Below are 20535 nucleotides of genomic sequence, written 5' to 3' on the forward strand. Positions count from 1 at the left end.
TTCCCACAAAGAGAGAAAGAAAAGGGCTAGAGGACAAACTTGAGGTCTGTAATTTCTGAGCTTTGGCTGCTTGACTTCTACTTCAATTTTAATTGAGAGCCCTAAAAATCTGCTGTTCCTTAAATAAGAAGTTCACGTTTGCCTGGGAAATGAGTGAATCACAGCAGTGTTCTCTGTGTCTGCAACTGTTTTCTGAGTAAACCAAAAGCAATATTTGCATTGAGGAGCTCTAGCTTTTCCTGTGAGTGTTTCTCATGCACTGGCAATGCTGCCACAGCAGCGCCCAAAGAAAAGGTCAGAGTGTCTTCCTAGTTTAAGTGTACTGGAGGCAGGAGAGACCACCTCACGTGTTTGCATCCAGCTTAATTAAGAGTTGGCATTATAAAATGACTGATCCAGATTGCTTTCTAACTGTGTATAATTGAAGCATGCGTCTCAGCTTTTAAATGAAAAGCATCTTTGCAGTCGGGTAAGAAGATACAGTTTGAACAAACTGAAAGAAGAGAGTCAGCAAAGCTGGCATTCCTCTCATCCATCTTTAGTCCTGTTCAAATTGAGCAGCTTGTATGAATTAGTTCCTCACTCTCCTTTGAAGTGATGGAGAGGGGATGTGCCTCCATCATTTCATTTGTCCTGTGTGTAATGCAGGGGGAAGGCTTAAATACCTCCAGGTACCGAGAGGAGATGCTCATCTCTACCGAAAATGGAGAGGGTATTGGTGAGCTTGGGGTTGGTGAAAACTTCCTGCAAGTTTTGGACTGTGCAGCTGCACATTAGTGTGGGGGAATGAAGTTCTTTGGTAACTTAACGATACTGTCTGTGCTAGACTGCAGTGGTACGCTAAAAGCAACCTGCCAGAAGAAATACATAATGTATCATTTAATTTGGAAGGAAGAGACAGGGGAAAACCCACAATCAAGGAACAAGCAGAAAGAATGTCAAAATATCTACCTCCCGCAAGTTCCCTGTAGAACGAGGAAGCCTTAAAATATTTTCCTGTTTAGTCTGTGCCTCAACAAAATGTCTTTTGGAGAACATCCAGTTAGGCGTAGCATGTGCAGAAATTACTTATGGATGATGCTGCTGAAATCTTGAGGAGCTGTTTTCTAACTCATTCCCGGTATTCTTCAATCATATAATTAACTTCTAAATCTCTGCTGTGATTTTGTTACTGAATGTTGCACGTGCAATATTCACGCTTCACTTGGAACTTCATTAGATGAAGCAAGGGAAGAAGCACAGAGCAAGCACAGATGTAATTGCACGTAGTGGCGGGCAGCTGTGGCAGCAGGATGGGATTGCTGGTGGGGCTTTCTCTTTGTTAGCTAGTTTATTTTCCACGCAAAATGGCGTATGAATGCAGCCAGTTTAAGGTATATGCTTTAGGCACAGTAATGATGTCTAAGAAACAAGGACAGTTACTCATTTTGGCAGCGTGTGTATATGCTGTATGGTTTTATTACAGTAGCAAGTACATTACCAGTGCAAGGAGTATTTGTTGGTGTTTGATTTCTGTTTGAAGGCTCTGTAGCATGAGCGAGAATCAATCATTATTTAAAGACTGGATGCAGCATTCACTTTTTACTTTTTCAAATCGGTTCATGCTGTTGGGAAGTAAAAGTTCCCACCTTTATGTCTTTCATGAGACCGTACTTGATGTATATTTGGTGAATGCACAAAACCATCAAAAGATATTGATAAATTACAAGGAGTTCAGAGAAAAGCAGCCATTTTTAACACGCCTCTTTTGAGAGAAGGTTAAAAGAATTGAATGCACATTGTTTGCAGGAAAGAACAAAGGCTAAGAAACACGATGTTCAGAAATATTATGGGCATGAACAGAAAGGATGCAGAAGGATTTCTTTGATTTAATCACGGTGAACTACTTGAAAAGACACAAAACAGGGAAGACAATACTTCACATTGAATGCAGGAAATCTGTGATGTAGAAGCCTTTCTAGGTGTACAGTAGTGCTCCAGCAGTGTAAACCATCTATGCATTTCAAACAGACTTAGAATACTTCAGTTTCTTTAACACAGGCTAGAATAAATATTTGATGCCTTTTTTCCCTTTCCTCCCTTGCACAATTTTACATGTATATATGGGTGTACTGGGGAAGACTTCTGGAAGGAAGGAAAATGTTTTTAGATGCTCAGTAGCCTTTTTAGTGAAAATATTTCTTTGTCAGAAACAAAATGTTGCACTACATTGCACTCCAAAAGAGGTGACGTGGGAGGTTCTCATGGTATTTGGTAGCTGCAAGTTTAACAACCTGCACCTTTGAGAATGCTTTCTTTCACCTGGGGCTTCACAATGTGTCTTGGTGGACCAAGAAAAGGAGAGGTTTTTGAGGAGAGGTGATATCTGTTGTTAGACCAACTGATCTACTTTAAAAAAAAAAAAAAAAAAACAGGCTATTTTTCGGGCATAAAGCACCCGAAGCTGTTGAAAACCAGAGCACAGTTTTACAACTAATAGTTTTGATGTTTGAGGAATTAGTATGGTTGCTTTTTTGTTGTTGTTTTTGTTTGTTTTTTTGTTTAAGTCCTGAGATTTTTCTTTGAAACAAGCTGAGGTTCTCACAGTTTATAAATTATTATTTGTAATCCCAATTCTACAAGGAAACAACCTGGAAGGAACCAAAGCAGGTGGTAGTTTCCACAAAGTGTCCAGTTCTGCGATCCTTGAGTTTCCATCTGGGAGCTCAGTTCACTCCTTTTTGAAGTATTTTTTCTTTTTTATTTCTAGAGCTGTAATACAATGCTTGGTTTGGGGGTAAATACCCTTTTGCTGTCTTTTAGCTCTTTACGCTTCTTCTGGGTGATAACTTGCCACCTTTCAAGCTGCTATGCTAAGTAGAAAAGACATGTCAGGGGTAAAGGAGCCTTGTCGATTAGAATTTAAGAATATCTAGATTTGCAGAACTTGATGGAACAAAGTCACTGTGTTATTTCCACTGTAATGCGTTTATTTGTAAAATGCTAATGATTTTGTGAAACGAATGGTGAACAAACAGGCAGTTCTGTGGAGTCCTTGGTGAAGAGACCTCTGCATATACCCTACCTTGGGCTTCAGTCTGTCTTCATGGCTCCCATCTCTATGTCTGGCCCAATCCCTCAAATTTAACACCTAGTTAAATCCCTTAGTCCAAAGCTGGTTGTTGGGGTCACAGAGTTTAAAGCTTGAAGTGCAGGAGAATGATTTGTGATCTTAACATCTGTGGGGTAGCATTAGTATGTGAGCCCTTTCATGGTACATTTGCACTCTAGGTGCTTGTACGTCAGCAGTCCTAGATGCTCAAGCCATCATAGCCTTCAGCCACAATAATTTATCTGCATTCTGGATGTGTTGTTAAACTGGAGTGTTTTATAGAAATGTTTTAGTTTTATAAATAAGTTTATAGAACTGCTTCTAGAAGTATGTTGCTGTGTTAGAGGGTTCTCTTTCTGGCCCTTCAGTACTGAATAATGCTTTTCCTTTCACTCACTCAGTTTGCAAAATTAAATGCAAAAGCATACTTTGATTTCAGCCTTAAATTCTAGAAGGCTGGATGGTCATTAGTTTAGATACATTTTCTGAATCCTCTTGAAGTGAGATTACAGCCTTCAGTTCCAATATTCTCATTTCCATTTAGGTCAGATCATGCTAGCAGAGCACAAGTTGGTCTTCAGGTCCTGACGTTGTCAGGAAAATAGAAAGAGTTCCAAGTTCTCACACTGGTTTTCTCCTGAGCTCACATAGATTGACCTTGCTTTGTTGAGCTGGCACGTGTTCTTGCATTGATGAATTTTTGGCAACCATCCAGTGTTAGATATCTTACAGATGAATCAACCTCATCTGTGCTAGCAAGGGTCACAGTGAATGACTAAGCCAGAGCGGAGCAGGAGAGCTTATTTTCTTTCTGCTGCAGAAAGAAATGTTAAAAAAAATGTTTTCCTTCAGATTTTGAAATGACTGATTACCAGTGAAAACATTTTCCTGTATTTTAATATTTAATGGTACTACACTTAATTATATTGCATAACTGAAGTGCACGTTCTGCTCCCTGCTCTTTGGTTTTATGAATAATTCTCTTAGAATTGCTTGAACTTGATCATTTTTGGAGAAGCAATATAAAATTGACATTTTAATCATCAGTTTATAACATTATATATATGAAAGTTTGGGGTCACTGTTCTGTAAAAGATGCACGCAGATGCTTAACTTTATTTGCTGTCACTTGCCCCTTTTGGCTCCATGCATAATGCTGAGCACATGCTTGTAGTCTTTGCAGTACCAGTGTAATGAACCAAAAGGGATTGAGGCAGGCACTGGTAAAATGAAAATTTTCAGTAACTTGAAAATTTGTGGCATTGAAATCCAGCCAGTGCATTATGGCCTAAAGCAAGGTTCAGTTAAAGATGAAAGAAAATTTATGGCAGTCTCACTAGGGCTGACTGGAAGAAATAACGGGAACCAACATGAACTTGAGCATCAAGTCTGCCTTTTGTCTTTGCAGACCCGAGTCTCTTTTCTAGATGGCGCTTGGAAATATTAATCAGCAGATGAGTTGGGACTGAGGACACGAGCCAGGGATTTGGTATTTTGGCAGAACACTGGCCATGCCTCAGATCACACATTTAAAGTAAACAGAGGCTCTCCAAGCAATCAAGACACCGAATCCCTGTGGTGATAGTACCTGAATGCATCAAGCAGCTGTTGTTAAGCAAGGGCATGCTTGCCAGATGCTGACAGAGCACAGCCCCGATTCCATTCTTTGGAATACATTTGTGAAATGACCACATGAGCTCCTTGGTTTGTTCCCAGAGGTTTTGTAATAATACAGGCCCAGTTAGAAGGCCTCTGGCTCCCCAGGTTCAATGTTGATTGTATTCACTGTAGAAGAATTTTAAGTTTCATTGATTAAAATTATCTAGTAAAAATGACTTGGAGACATTTTTACCTGTTGAATTAGCCGAGAATGGAAATAATTGTTCTCGCTGCTTCTTCTGTTTGTGATGCATGTGATGACAGCTTCCCTCAAACACTGAGGGTCCCTCGAACTCACCAGTTATCAGTCTCTTTAGGGCCCATATTTTACAAAGTACTTGGCTTAAGAAAACTGGTAATTACAGTCTCTACTAATAATGTAAGGTATTAATTAATACAGGCAATATAGAGAGCACCTAAAAGCATAGCCAGCATTTGGTAGGAATGAAATGTGATACTTGCTTACAAAGTAAAAACTAGATTTAAGAATAGGGATACATAGAGTAAGCAAACCCATCTTTAATTCCACTAGTTGTAAGGGGATTAGTGGCACTTGTTTATTAGGCTTGCGCTTTTCACCACTTACAAATTCTTGTCAGTGTTTAATTTAGCACCTGGGATGAGGACTGCTCTTCTCTTAAATTCAGTTTAATACTGAAAGACATTCAACCTTTCAAAAAATAGACATAACAGCAATAGTAACAGCACCAGCAAGGAGTAGTTATTTTACCCTTTTCAAGCTCTGTACAGAGGGACATGCCTTTCCCTACTTTGCTTTGAGTACAATGTCTTTTGACTTGGCTTCAGGAAAGCATCCACTGACCCAGAGCAGTTACTGTTTGTTTTTTTTTTAGCTGTTGAGCGTTAAGTGTTAATTCATGTAGAAATCTGTGAAATATGAAGCAGAAGCAAGCCAGTTCATGTCCAGTCCCACTGGAAACGTCGACTTGATAGGTAATGCTTTGTACTTTGTGGCAGTCTTGATCGGATAGATGTTTATACTTAGGTTACTTAAGTCATTTAGTAATTAGTCATAATTGTATATCCCTGAAGTCCAAGGGGGAACACACGCGAGTATGTGAACAATGCTGGATTTACACACACACTGTAAGTTTTCAGTTTCGAACATACCCAAATTCTTCTCCCATTTACACTGGCACAACAGAACAGGTCTGTTGGTCCTGGCAGATGCTGCTTATTTTTCTTTATATAATCTCTAGCAATAAAGTTCTCAGAGAGATGATGTGTTTCAAATCATGTGGTTTTCTTGCTATTTTTGACTGTGAGAACACAGGATGTGCTCTGAAGTGTATTTGCCGGTATGTTAAATTTATATGCCATACCACACTTTCCCCCAGAATGAAAGGTAAGCGGTAGCAGAGATGCAAACTCAAATTAGTATGTAAGAGACACGCTTGTTAAGGAACATGTAATGAACAGATGAGAGCCTGCTGGTAAGTGTTGTGCCTTTGATGCCAGCTAAGGCTTTAACTGAGTGTATCCCTCTCCGGAAACTGCAGTACAGTGTCTAGCACCTTCCTCTCCTTTTGAGACCATTTGGAAGCTGACTGAGCCAGCTTTCTCATGGGGTGACACCGAAACCACTGGTGGAAAGGCCATGTGAGATGTATGTGTAGCTTACATGGCCTTGAAAGATAGTTTGTAGAAGTTCAGCGGGGAGAGGAAGTTCTGCAACAACCCACAGAGAGTAAATTTTAAGAAGGTTACATGTCAAGAAAATCTAGCTCATGTATTTTGAGAACTGTGTGGGGAGCACATGTCCACCTCTGGTTTTGATTTGTAGTGCCCTACATGGTTTTCAAACCACATTTATAGCTTTTAAATCCTGAGGGCTCAGGCTGACCATGAAGTGTGCACAGCACAGGCCAGAAATGCAGTCTGCAAAGCAGAAATATTATTGTTGCTGCATCTGCCTCACAACTTCTTTTTGAGTTAACATGACTTTTTCAGAAAGATTTCCTCCATTTTGATCTAAAGGCCTGTGTAATAGGCTAATTAGAGAGCTGCTCTGTCCTCATGATGTACTGCCACTAGTGCTATTCATTAGAAATGTTTGATCCAGAGTAGCTTTTACTCCGGTGGGAGAGAGAACAACCAGTTGCATGTTATTTTTGGAACCTGCCTTCCAAGATAGTTTGCTCTAACCCAGATTTTATAAGTGCTCTGACAGACTGTAAAATCTTTGTTTGCATCCTGTATGTTATTTGAAGAAGCAGACTGGGACTTGGATCAATTTGCTTAATATGCCTGATGGAGCAAGAATCTTTAGTGTTGCTTCCTGGTGAGTTTTTATTAAGGCAGAAGCTGTGGTCTGTAGTTTGGCTCAGCTCAGAACCAAATGCCTAGAACATTAGATTGGGCCCTTTTGGCTTTTATAGGTGGTAGTAAATAGTAGTAAATAAATGATGTATAGCGCTTTATTTGCTACTGCACATGGATCAATTGGCACATCTAATTTGTTGCCATAGCTCTTTCTATTAGATTTTTGCTAAGCATGTAGAGCCTTAAATCATACTTTCTCTGCTTGGAGGAAGTTCTTTGTTTCCTCCCCCCACAATAACTGGCAGCATATTCTCTTTTTCTCACTGCCAAGGGACATATTGCCAGCAGAGAGAAGTGGAGGCTATAACAGAAGGAGATGAAGACAATGAAGGCTGCTGCTGTTGTAAGCCCGGACACTTGCCTCACTTGTTATCATGTAATGCAGCCTTTAACCTCCGATGGCTGACATGGGAAATAACACGAACCCAGTACATCCTGGAAGGATATAGCATCATTGATAACAACGCTGCAACAATGCTGCAAGTTTTTGATCTGCGGAGAATACTTATCAGATACTATATAAAGGTAAACTCTTTGGTAAAGTGGACTGTATTCCTATGCAGGTGTGTCTAAAGGCTAGCTTTCTGGCTAGCTTTTAGAGTTTGAAGTAACTGACTTTGTATTTATTCATTTCCACCATTGGCAGTCAGACTGACTCAATATTAGGTAGGGATAATTAACTCATATCTCCCTTTGCTACATATGATCCTGGCCAGTTACACGTAGTACAGAAAATTGCAGACATGCTTAAGCAGAAATCAAGAACATCTACTGATAAAGGCAGAGGAAGTATTCTTACAAAGCAAAACTTACAGTTTGTTATTTCTTATTGATTTCACCTTTTTACCATTTTTTTTCTGGGAAAAAAAATCAACAAGCATAAAGATCTTTGGAGCTCTCTGAAGAGCTGTTTCTCAAATGTACTTTGTTACCAGCATAAACCCCTTTCTTACCTGCTGTTTTATGTGAGTATCACAACACATTTGAAGTTTGTGAATTCCATTGATTAAACATCTATTCATTTATACCAATTCTATATTTGCAGTGTTATTAAGACCACAATGACCACACAGATAGTTATTTGTCAGAAAAGCCAAACCCTTTTAACCCAGCAAATGAAGAGTTCACTATGCTTTACTGTCTTCTGCTGAAGCAACAAAAGCCAAAGGCTGCTGTTTATGCTGTTGGTACTTCCAATAAGCCAATTACCAAAGCTCCCAACCATTTCTGACATTTCCTCCCTACCTGTGTCTCTGCAATTTTAAAAATCATGTCAACCTTAGAGAGACACCTCTTGTAAATAAATTAGTCATCTTTTTTTGCAAGCAAACCAATGCAGTTAAAACAAGATCATTGCCTCACAAAGGTGCTTTGGTCATGCAGTTGATTACTTTGTAAAACACAGACTGGGGTGTCTTAAATAATTTTAGAAGCAAAACTGTGTGTAAGCATGTGGGGTTTTTTTAATTTTAGAAGTATTTAAACAACAACAACAACAAAAAAACCACTTATTTAAACTGATATTAAAACATTGCTACAATTGCTTCACTTTACTTTAAAAGGTAGCCTAAATTTAAATCAATGCAAGCTGTTATGATTCAGTTTTTGATGGTGAATGGGTGAATGAGATTGAAAAACATCCCAGCCTGGGTTGGAGTAAAATTGGCAGCTAATTAGTTTAAAGTAACAAAGAGTTGTGCCTTGTAAACAGGAACTTTTAAAGTGTCTTTAAGTCAACTAAAATGTAGAGGACTTGTGGAAAGTTTGAGGTCATGATATATGAAGTATAACTTAACTAAATGTGCTTTAGAGTTCTGGGTCTGGAAGTATCCGAGAAGCTGCCAACACATAAAGTTGCTTTGACAAACTTTTGTCCCATATGATAATGATAAGGTTAATTGATCCTGCCTTGAGTGAAAGGGAAGAGGGTTAAAAGATCTCCATGCTACTGAGATATGCTGTGGCTCCACACCCACTGGATGCAGGTTTTGTAATGTTCACCACCTATGACTTGCAAGATGTGGAAATCTTTTTGTTATTTTCGTTTGATTTCCTTGAGCCAATGTCATTATACTGCTTTTATGGAACTTCATTCCTAGAAAGGTGCCAGTCCCTTAATCTACTTCCCTTCTTAGTGAAAGGAGAACAGAGGATCATAATAACCAGTTGGCAGCTTTGGTATTAACCTGTGTTGGGTCTCCCTCAAATTCAGGTGAGCCCTTCCTCAGGATGACCATCCCAGAAGAAACCTGTAAAGAGATTTTTTTCCTCCTGTTCTTCATGTTAGTAGTTTCTTCCATAAACAGGAGCTTTGATTGGATTTGATAAAATCCTTGTTACAGCTTAGGAAGGTGAGAAGATTATGTTATGTATCAGATAAGCTATCACCCTGTTTGTTTAGTGCTGTTAGAACTTACCTTCGGATAAATGATACCAGAAACAGAAGTGAGAATTCACTCCTTCCCCAGCTTGCCCTTATCGAGGAATCCTGAGCTGTGAAGACCCTGGGCAATTTTGCTGTGAACATTTTAAAGCCCTGACACTTTCCTTTTAGCAGAGCAGGAAGGTAATTATATGAAGAACTCTGGTTAATGCAGTGTTCAAGTCAGTTAAATCACAAACTCAGAAAAGCCGTAGACTTGAGCTTCAGCAACATCTGCACTTCCATCACACTGAGTGCTTGGAGTGCTTCTAGTTTATTCTTTGTAGCTTACAGCATTGTAAATATTTACCATATCATTTCTGAATTGCTATATAGCTGGGAATGTACTCACACACAAAACATATCCATGAAGAGCTACTAAGAGCAGAACTTAATTAGGTGGCAGAAGTTTTTGCTGTTTCTGTGTCTGATTACCAGTCTGATTATTTTCCCAGCTGAATCTGTTTCTTTGTAAACACAGGTGAAAATAATAAGAAAAGCAAACTGTATTTTGAAGATCAGCAAAGAAAATGTATGCTTTGTTTCAGTTCTCCTATGCTTCATGAATAAGTATTATATTGGTCTTTTAAAGAATGAGTTGCACTGAGCTTCTTATTCTTTATGTATTTATTTCATTTGCAGTTTCATTGACAGCCTAGAAAAGCCCTTATTTCTTCTTGTAAAAGGATTTTTATTCTCCACAAATAAAGTGGGTCAGCTCCTGTAGTCCTCCTGCATATATTTTGAAATCATTTCCTGCCCAATCACTATGATATTTTTCCCTTGTGCCTCCTCCATCTTTACAATATAGTCTTACTTAAACGTCTTCTACTGTTTAAGAAATCTGCATTCGCTGAGTCCTGTGTTTTCGGCTCCTATTGTTTCTGCGTGAATCTTTTTAAATGAGCTTATTGTCCTCCACATGCCAAAAAATTAAGGGTCTGTCCCCGGTCTGTATTGGTCTGCCTTGTATTTTTCCTCTGGAGTTTAATTTTCCTCTTGCCTGTGTAGTTTTGTACAGTTTGAAAGACAAATTGTGGATGGCACCTGGAATTTTTAAAAGGGCTGGTAGTGCTTCTGTCCTTTTTCATTTTAATCCGTCATATTTTCATTTTATACATTTAATTGCTCATTAATATTTCTGTTGCATGGATGAGGTAGAACTACATCATCTTCAGCCATTTTCACTTGCCTCTTGTTTGCTTTAGAATCCAATTCTAAATATATTTTATTAAACCAAAACATTATAGTCATAAAACATTATAATGGGACTTCCTTGCTGCTGTCACCTTCCTTTACAAGACTGGAACTTCTTCTTAAGTTCCATGTTCTTTTGCAAGTAGTCTTTAAACTTAGTACTGATAGGTTTCTCTTATTATGACTTTAATGGTTCCAGACCCACTGGTTAGAACTTAAGCTTTAGAAACTCAGGCACAGATAAGAGTCTTGCTGCTTTCTGTTTGTGTATTTGGTAAAAAGAACTCCTGTTTAAATGCTCTTCCTCCTTCAGTGGTTTTTAAAAGTACAGTCAGTCAGATCAGCTACCAGCTTCTTAACATTATGTATAATAAATTCTCCATTATTATTTATTGTCCACACTGACAAATAACAAAAATAACTATGTTACTAAATGAAGAGGGAAAACAACAAGTAAAATGGGGTTTCGGAGTTACATTATACACATCTGTCGAATCTCACCTTTGTATATCGTGGTGGAAATGTTTTTCTAAAGAATTAGGAAAGCTTTGTTCCCAGATAACAAGACGCTCACACAGAAAAAAGAAACCTGTTCTGACCATGTGAGAATCTACTGCTAGTTTTTCAAAATTTGCCTAAACTTTTATCAATATCACTTTCTTGGTGATAGGCTCTGCAAGCCCCACCAGTATTCACAAACTTACACATTTGAGTGCAAGAATTCTGTGTTCTTATTGCAGTCTATTGATTTATATTAATTTTTCTATAAGGCAGCAATGTATTAAAGATATGACTTCTTTTTCTGTTGTCTGCTATTTAAATATCAAGTATTACCATCTAACTAAACAGTCTGGTGAAGCAATGATGCCAAGCAGTAAAAAATAGGAAGAATACGTGCTGTTATGGGTAGCTAGCATTGTCCTCTTTGATTTAATCTCTCTGTGTAAAATATTTCTGCATTAATCAGAGATAGACTAACTAACGTTTGCACGTTTTGTCAACAGAGTATAATATACTTTACAGCAAGCTCTCCCAAAATTTTTGACTGGATAAAGGATGAATCCATCCAAAAGATACTGCAGCCTTATGCAAAGTGGCATTATATTGAACGTGACCTTGCAATGTTTAACATTAACATAGATGAAGATTATGTTCCCTGTCTCCAAGGAATAACAAGAGCTAGTTTCTGCAGTGTTTATCTGGACTGGATTCAGTACTGTGCCAGGAAAAGGGTGGAGGTAAGCTCACATTTTTTTCATCAGTAGTAGTTTTAATTCCTGAGATAGGAGTTAAATGATGCATGATTACTCTCTTTCTTGCTCAGGATTAATAGAGGAAAATGTATTTCATTTAAACTATCAGATATAACTTTTTAAAGGAAAATCTATGTTTTGTAGAATGAAAAAAAGCACATATTAGAGACTACTCTTGTACAAAAAACTGAGCCTCAAGAAGCTTCAAAGCTGTAGTTGTTGAATACAGAACCAATTCCTTACTGTGCACACTCTCCAGCACTGTTAAGTTTATCATCTCTAGAAAGTGTGCCTATAGCAAGTGCTCACAAGTGCTGGAGCGGGCTCTCTTCAGGGAATATCATCAGAGCATTCTTGTTCCTTCAGTGTTGCCAGTGTTTGGGTACACTTGCCAAACATTTGTCCATGTTTGTCTGCCCTTTCCAAACATTTGCCTGTGCTTGGATACAGTCCTCAAGTGGTAGGGAAGTGCACAGCAAACTAACTGCTAGCATAGATCACCCCTGAGAGCACGACATTCAGAGGTGAACTACACCACAAAAATGTGTGAAATGACCTTGCAGCTCTAGAAGGTCAGAGACAGGTTTGCTGCCACACATTCGCATGCTTTCAGCCACTAGGATTACTGCTGGTCAGCAGTCATTTGGCAAAAATGCCCTACTGTATTTCCATGGAATACTCAAAATAGCCCAGAGGGAGAATACAGTTGCAGACAAGCATATTTCTCGGTTTTAATTTTCTTATTATTGCTGACAATGGGGAGAAAATGAGAAGTATATCTTTCCTGGCCACCATATGATGTTAATTTGTGCATTTTTCATTCAGGATCACTAATAGAACATCAAAAGTGCTACCACTGACCTTAGCTGAACAGCGTAACATCAGTGAATCTTAATGTTTCTTCTCCACTTCAGTTCCTTCTCATGTCTCTGCACCTGAATACTGATCCACAAGTTCCTCTGCATGCCACTACATTTGGTGGTGTTTTCATTGAATTGTCCTTCAAGCCTTGCTGCCAGCTCTTCCTGCTGGGAATGTTTTATCTCTTTCCTTGCTCAGTTCCAGGTCTCATCTCCCAAATTTAGACACACAAAGAATCCCAAGGTGCAGAGAAAGTCTCTGCTAAATGACACTTCTTCACTCATTATGTGGCTGTACCTATCAAATAAAATGATAGATTTAGGCATGCCCAGTAGACTTGAAAATCTTGTGAGTTAGAGATAAAACAGCAAACAAATGCCTGCACCAGTGCATGTCTGTGTGCACAACAATTCATATATGTATTTTTCACATCTTTTTCTTTTTCCTCTTTTTTCGTAATTCATCAGCTGTGTAGAGGTAAAGGTCAACTATGTGATGAGATTTAAAAAAGCTTCAGTGTGCACCCTGAAAATTAGTATATTCTTTAGAAGGAGCTACATTCTCTGTTACAGCTGACTTCAGTTTTAGAGTCGAAATCACTTGTTGCATGGACCAAAATAATAATGTGTACTCTCCTAAAGGTTCTAATTCATGGGATATTGGTTAAGTTTTTCCTCCTGCTTCATAGCAAAGTGTGTTTTTTTCCAAAAATCTCAGTTTAAAAACAACAAAAAAAAACCTCCTAAGCTAGTAAACGTAAATGAAACATTTTGACTGCTTGTTAAAATGTGAGGTCAGTGTCATCAATGGCATGTAGTTTCGATGTATGTTGGTATTCACCAGAAGTGTTTTCCCCAGCAGTTTTCTAACTAGATTGTTCTTCTGAAGTGTGTCTGGGGGTCTCATGTGCACCTGTTGTCCCATGCAGAGGGGCTTTGCTGCCTCCAGTTGCAGTGTCTCTCAGCAATAAGCAGTCCGTTCTGTTTTAGAAGGTCCTGTCTGGAAAAAATAAAAGCAAAACAAATAAACAAAAACAACAAAGCAGCAAAGATCCCCTCCCTCCTTTTTGATCTTGCTACCTGAGATTGAAATGTTCAGTTTCTAGTTAGTGGGCAAAATAAGCTGCATTTTGCAGAAAGCCTCTGATTGCGATGATCTTCCTTCTTGTTCTGCTTAATTGCAATGAGTGTTTTTGTGTACAGATCCATCTACAGACATATTTTATGAATGTTACCATTTATAGTATTGAAATGCTTATCAAGACCGTATTTGTGTCTAGAATTACATGCTACTCTTAAAACTTTGTAGCACTTGGACAGTGATGAGGATTCTCCACTAGTAACGCTTTCCTTTGCCTTGTGCATACTGGGCCGAAGAGCTTTGGGAACTGCAGCTCACAACATGGCCATCAGGTAAGTTTTGGGAATCCTTTCTCCTCATCATTAAGTCAAGATCTGTTTGTGTTTTTTCACTTGCTGTAGAATCTCAATAGAACCTTAGATCAAGGTGAAGTATTTCCTCTACAAAGAAAAAAAAAAGATTTCTGCCATTCCTGGACATCTTTTACTTCAGTAATTTGCTTAATAACTAACACTAGTCTTTGTTTCATATGGCACAGCAGAATCTTGCATAGTGTACCTATGGCTATTGCTTGTGTTCACTTGAGTCTGGCCTGGCTACTGAAACCCTGACGTCCTCCAAAGGGGGAATAAACTGCTAAGTAATCTAACAGCTAGTTAGCTAAATAATAACAAATATGTAAGTGTACTGTATTCCTCAGGGCTATTTTTCATAGTCATTGTGCCACTTCATTCTGGTGATCAAGAGAGAACCCTGCATGTCTTGAAACTGCAGCTGTGTCTGTTCTTGGTCTAACGTAGTCGGTCAGTCAGTCATTCAAAACACTTCTTCCTAAAAAATCTAGCTTATTACTTTTATTACTTGGTTAAGTTTATTTCTATGTATGCTTTTCTTCTTACATTTTCATTAGGGGTTCTTCCATTTTCACTGGAGGTTCTAATTTGTTTGGGTTTTTATAACATACCTTTTATGCTGTTCTAGGTGTTCAGCCTGAGTAATTAATTGTATAGATAAGGCATTTTATTAATAATCTTTAAAAAAAAAGTCTACCTTCCCATCTAATTTTAGTTTTTTATTAGGTGCATTTGAAATCCCTGTGTTCACAAGACTTTAGTAACAATAGAAAAGTTTAATAGATACAGAGTCTCTAAGTGACCTTGCTGTATTGGCACAAAATTGTGAATAAAGCTGGCTAGCCTTCTATAAACAAATCCTTAGGGACAATTTGTCTTATTAACAAGTAAACAAAGGCAGCATGGGTGAATCTGAATGCACTTTATGTTATAAATCAGACCTCTAAACATTCGCTCTAGCTTTGTTATCCTTTGAGATGTTTTGTAGTGTCTATTTTCACATCTTCGTTCAGTCAGTCATGCAAAATGTTCCTGGCCCACATGGCTTATTTCTTAGTGTGTTGCTCCTTTCTGCTTTCTCAAGTGGCTTTTGTCACCTCTTTTCTGTTTGTTTTTTTTTTATATATATTCCCTTTCTCTATTAGTTTTGTTCTGGGTTTCTGGGTTGAATTTATTTTCCCTTAATTTCTATACATTCAGGTTAGTGCAATGTTTAGTAAATTTGCCCTATTTTTTGATGATCAAAATTTTTGAGTATGAGGATGTGATAGAAAAGTTGATGAGCATTTATGATTTTTTTACAGAAGAGATTAAAGTGATTTTGATCTGGGCCCACAATAGATATGTCACAGTGATACTAGAAATGCTTCTAAAAATATCACAAAAGCTTCCTAAAACTGTCAACACATTGCATGTACTTTCCACAGGATCTTAAAATCATTATGATGGTTTGGCACTAGTACAGGTACAGTAACAATGTCGCCTATTTTTATTGGCTTACTTGGTTAGTAGCTAAGGCAAAGAGATAATATTATCAGAGACTTTCCAAAGCTTGACCTCAAAAGTATGAATGTTGAGGATAATTATCTGGAAAGATTTTAAGAATTGCACAGGTCAGCTATATTGAAGTCATTTTAAAATCTGGAACATAACCAGTGAACCAAATCAGGTTCTGTCTTTTGGGAAGTGGACACTCAAGTATTTAAAAACATCTTTTCTTGCAGATAATAGGTCTGCAGAAGGCAAAGAATTGTGGTAGTCATATGCATTGCACAGCTCTATCCCTGTTTTTCTGATTCTATTATATATAATCCTTTATCTTTAATTAAGTCCTGGTTTTCCTTTCTATTAAGAAAGTGCTCCAAGGCAGTATTGAATCATTGTATTTTTAAAATGTACTTTATGTCATAAAAGGGATTAAACGGAAGCTTCTGTCAGAATCTTTTTCAGCACTTCTTCACAAAAGTTTCTCCTAGAGAAGTTTCACTGTGAAAACTGTGTCACTTACCCACCTGGGTAAGGTATCTTCAGTATCTTTCATCTGTCAGAAAGATCTGGAAAAAAAATAGGAATCTGAGTAGCACAATTCAAGTTATAAATTGCTATGGCTACAAAACATGACTTGAGCTTGATGAATGTTGTTTATTTTTGTCTTAAAGAATTTATATATTTATTTTTTTTAATTGACAAGAATACTTCAGTAGAAATTATTGCGTAGTGAGAAAGGTGGGTACTTTACCCTCAGACATCAAGACTTCTTAAACAAAAATCCCCCAAATTCAGCTGAGTACAGGACGGAGAGCAGTTCTTACCATACTTACTGTCTATTGCTTCACAGAGATCATCACAGCTTATTTAAAGGCAAAGAAGCAGTAAGTAGCAAGACTCTGATAGTTGTACATGGCATGCCAAGGAGAAGGAGACTTTGTCCAACGCATGCAACACCCATAAGGCCAGAAAATGTTTCCAAAGATTAACTTCTGGCAGTGATGGCAGGTCTCCCTCCTCTCGCTCTGTATTTGATGCAGAGATTCAGCTCTTGCAGAGGGTAATTTAGAGCGTTATTGCTGGTCCTTGGCTGCAACTCTCAGCTTGCTGCAGGTCTATATTCAAGTCAGATGGGAGAAAAGTACTGTGGAGCATCAGAAGTTGGAGGAATCATTTCTTAGGTGATTTTTTTTTTGCTCCTTTTCCTTTAAAAGGTATCATGATTATTTAGGTTAATCTGGCTGGCACTTAGAAATGACCTTGAACTTCGTCTTGGATTTTCTATTAATTCTGGTGTGAAGCACCTGGTCTATGGTGTTGCTAGAGATTTCTTGATGGGTTTGAGATGTAGTGGGCAGATAGGTGTTGTAATTTTCTTCCCCACATGCTTATTTCTGTGAAGAATTTCAGATATGTTCAATGTGAGCAAACCGTCCAAGAATCTGTGCTCTGGTGCCCATGTTTTGTTCTCTGGGGTGACTGTGCAGGAAGGAGGAAACTTTGTGTGGACAAAGTCTAGCCCTTGCTGTGTCTTGAGGAGTGACAGTCATCCAACTGCCTCACAAAAATAGGAATGCAAAGGTAACGTGCTACATTGAGCTGTGCGCTACAGAATTGAGATTCAAGTTTACATTGTGTATGTAAACTATCAATTTGCACTCATTTACACATGATTTTGTGTAATCTATTAATCAGTAAATGTCACTGTGTAAACCAAGGTTTTAAATGCTCTTATATAATGTATGTAAATAATTATTCAGTGTACCTGTTCATGGAAATGTCAGTAGAAACCCAACATTAACACTAGATTATACTATAAATGCATTCATTAGGAAGGCAGAACATTGCTATGCAAATCACACGCTCTTTTAAACTGTTATTAGGAGACATCCTGCACAAAATGCAATTTGAAGAATGACATGACATTACCATTCATTTATTCAAACGTGAGTGATATGTTTCAGTGTGCATCTATGGAAAAAATACTTAATAACGTTATTCAGCCTCTAGACCTACTAATAAATAAATGTTCAGTGTATGTTTCAAATTTGGAAAAAAAGGAAATTCTCTTAATAAAGTATCTCTCATCAGATATTTCCAGCGGGAGCTGGAGCAGGCAGTGCAGCTTTGTGTGTGCCAGAGCTGAGCAGAACAGGAGCAGGGGAGAAAAGTTTGACCCTTAGCTCACAACCACAAACATTAAAATATCAAATTTAAAGGGGCTGCCACTGAAGATATTTCTTTGAGGTGAGCTGAGATGTACAGGTGATTACTGGCTCACAGGCATGCGTCTTTATTGCTGAAATAAATCTACAATTAACATTGGGAGAGGTCTATAAACTGTAGACAGAGGATTGGGTTTGAGGTACAAAATACACACAGACACATTCACCAGCTCATTAGCCATAATCCATTTGTACCGTTTGGGGGCTTGTATCAAATGCTTTTCATTCCAGTTGATGGAGCAATGTAAGGAGTGAAGAAGGGGGGAGCATTTGCCTTGGCTTTGTTGCCCTCCCCTGGTCCTTGTGGTGTTGCTTCATCCCCTCCTTGCTGCACGTCCGAGAGCTGCAGTATCCCCCACACCTGCATTTTTAGAAACAGCTCACCATTGTGATAGCAGGTTTTCAGGTCTTAGCTCAGAGGGTTAGAAGTGTTGCCAGAAATAGCAGTTGTGTCTTTTCCTGATTAACGTAGTTTCTTTGGCATCTGAATTTACCTTAACTAGTTTTTAAAATACTTGGAATGAGCCTGCAACTGCAGCAGATGACTAATTGAGGTATGTTCAAATGGGGCCAAGAAAGTAGCAACAACCTAGAGTCAGGGCAGAGATCAAAGCTGTTGGCTCATAGCTTCCTCGTAATCTCATTAGTGTCTTCAGGAGAGAGCATAACAATGAGAGGAATAACAACAGCTGTATTTTATGTGGATTAAGGGCTGTGTGTTATAGGCTTGAGTTAGTGTCACATTACAGGTAGGAAAGCCTTGTCCGAAAGCCTCATTACAAGTGGCAGAGGAATAAAAAAGTGGAATGGTTTTGTGAACACAGCAATGTCCTCCAAATCTCTCTGGTGGGAAATACAATACGTAAAATAATTGTCTCTCAGCCTCCCGCCACTGCTTTGCTCCTTGTAACAGTCACATTTGTTCTTAAAAATGCTGGTTAGAGAACTTATTATGCAGAGGGATGAGAAATGGATGAGTCTTCCCAAACTAAGCACAGTGGGAGCTGTACGTGCTTCCATCCGCTCCCTCTGCTGATGCTCAGCTGCAGTTTGCATAGCTGTCCTAGTCATGGCCTTGCTTTCAGCAGATGCTGCTGTTCACAGCAGCCTGTTTAGCATGTGCTGATGCCTATAAGGCACTTTGATGTGAATGCAAACTCTTTGTCTACTCGGGCGTTCATATTTGGTCTGAAAGCCTCTAATGATGTAAAAAACAGTTCTCTTTCCTGCTTGCTCCTTCCTTCATCCCAGCCAACTTTTCATAGCAAATGCAGGCAGTGTTACTTGGGGAAAAACTATACTGCTGAGCCATTAGTAGGTGCACATTTTGGGGTCGTTTTTTTCAGTTTCACCCTGGAAAATGTATTTAGGTACAGAAGTGTTTTTTTTTCCAGGCAGGGATTCATTTACATATGCTGCATGCTGTCTGCTGGGTGGGCAACTGGAAGGACACCTCCTGATTTCTTACCTGCTTCAGGGAGGTGATTTGTGGGTGCATGGGCTGCACCCACCATTTTTTTTTTTTTTCTATCTGGTTTATTGTAGGACTTTCCTAGCTATTCAGCAGGGTTTGGGTATATTATCATTTTCCATACTCCAGAGATGATTGATCGAGGGTCAGCAGGGATTCATTCTTTGAAGACACATAACAACTCCCATTGAAACCCGTGCTTGAATGTTTTGAAGCTCTGAGCGTACGTGCCTGCCTCTTAAACCTAGGCATGTTTTAATATGCAACTTAGTACTAATAAATGCAAATGAGGTAGGAATTCACAAGAGCTTCCCTGTGCTCCTACTGTTCCCAGCAGTGAGAGAAGCCCTGCCTTACTGAGTGGCCTCAGTCCCACTGATCAGTTGATTTGTATTACATGGTGCTTTTGCAGAGAGAATCAGTATCCAGCTGCTTTTCTGGTAACAACATATATATCCTTCTGTTTTAATTTCTAAAACATGCGACCCACCATGGGCAAAATTAGAATGTTTGAGCTTGAAGGTAGGCCAAGCCATCTCCTAATCTCTCTTTTCCCTCTCTCTGAAGAGAAAAAAATGTAAAATATTTTTTTCTTTTCCAAAATAATTAAGAAAGCTCAATTAAGTGGAAAGATTATGCATTCTCTGGAGAAAGTGTGGATGGTAATGAAAAACTCTAACATCTTAATGCTTTTTCTCCTCAGAGCTTTACGATCTAAAAAATCAACTGTTGTAAGAGTGAGTAAAATCTTGGCAGGTAGACGAAACCATGTCCTGCGGGTTTGTAAGAGATGCCTGCTTTTTAACAGATGGTTCTGTTTTCCTCAATTTCAAGATCAGTTCTTCAGAACAGTGTTAGGTCTGCGGTCCTCCTATAAACATTACCTAAGTGGCTGCTGTGTAGTTGTGCAGAGCTCACAATTCATGGTGCAGGCTGGAGCTGCAGGCTAACTGGTTCTCTTCACAAAGCCCTTGTGCAACCATCTTCTAACAGCTGCTCCATTTTGTCCCTTTAACATCTTGCTTCAATCTCAGATCCAGGCAAACCGTCGTCCAAGGTCAGGCAGAGCTGGTTACATCTAGTTGCATATAT

At 38.7% G+C, this 20535-nt stretch overlaps 1 protein-coding gene and 1 long non-coding RNA gene across 11 annotated transcripts in view; one reads left to right on the plus strand and one right to left on the minus strand.

Annotated features, from left to right (window-relative positions):
• Window positions 1–20535, plus strand: part of PCNX2 (pecanex 2) — a 159500-nt gene that overhangs the window by 124253 nt on the left and 14712 nt on the right. For all 10 annotated transcript variants that reach the window (XR_010830285.1, XM_066994046.1, XM_048047223.2 and 7 more), the window contains 3 exons: window positions 7365–7618; window positions 11717–11950; window positions 14135–14238. Coding sequence is in view for 9 of the 10 variants with exons in the window: in XM_066994046.1 (XP_066850147.1) it covers window positions 7365–7618; window positions 11717–11950; window positions 14135–14238 (592 nt within the window). In the remaining variant the exon portion in view is untranslated. The remainder of the gene's footprint in view (window positions 1–7364; window positions 7619–11716; window positions 11951–14134; window positions 14239–20535) is intronic.
• On the minus strand, window positions 10125–17792 carry LOC136790401 (uncharacterized). The gene is made up of 2 exons (XR_010830286.1): window positions 16272–17792; window positions 10125–13825 (listed from the first exon to the last, which is right to left on the minus strand). It is a non-coding gene; the product is annotated as an uncharacterized lncRNA (long non-coding RNA).

Source organism: Anser cygnoides, chromosome 3, assembly GCF_040182565.1.
Source record: "Anser cygnoides isolate HZ-2024a breed goose chromosome 3, Taihu_goose_T2T_genome, whole genome shotgun sequence".
NCBI lineage: Eukaryota > Metazoa > Chordata > Aves > Anseriformes > Anatidae > Anser > Anser cygnoides.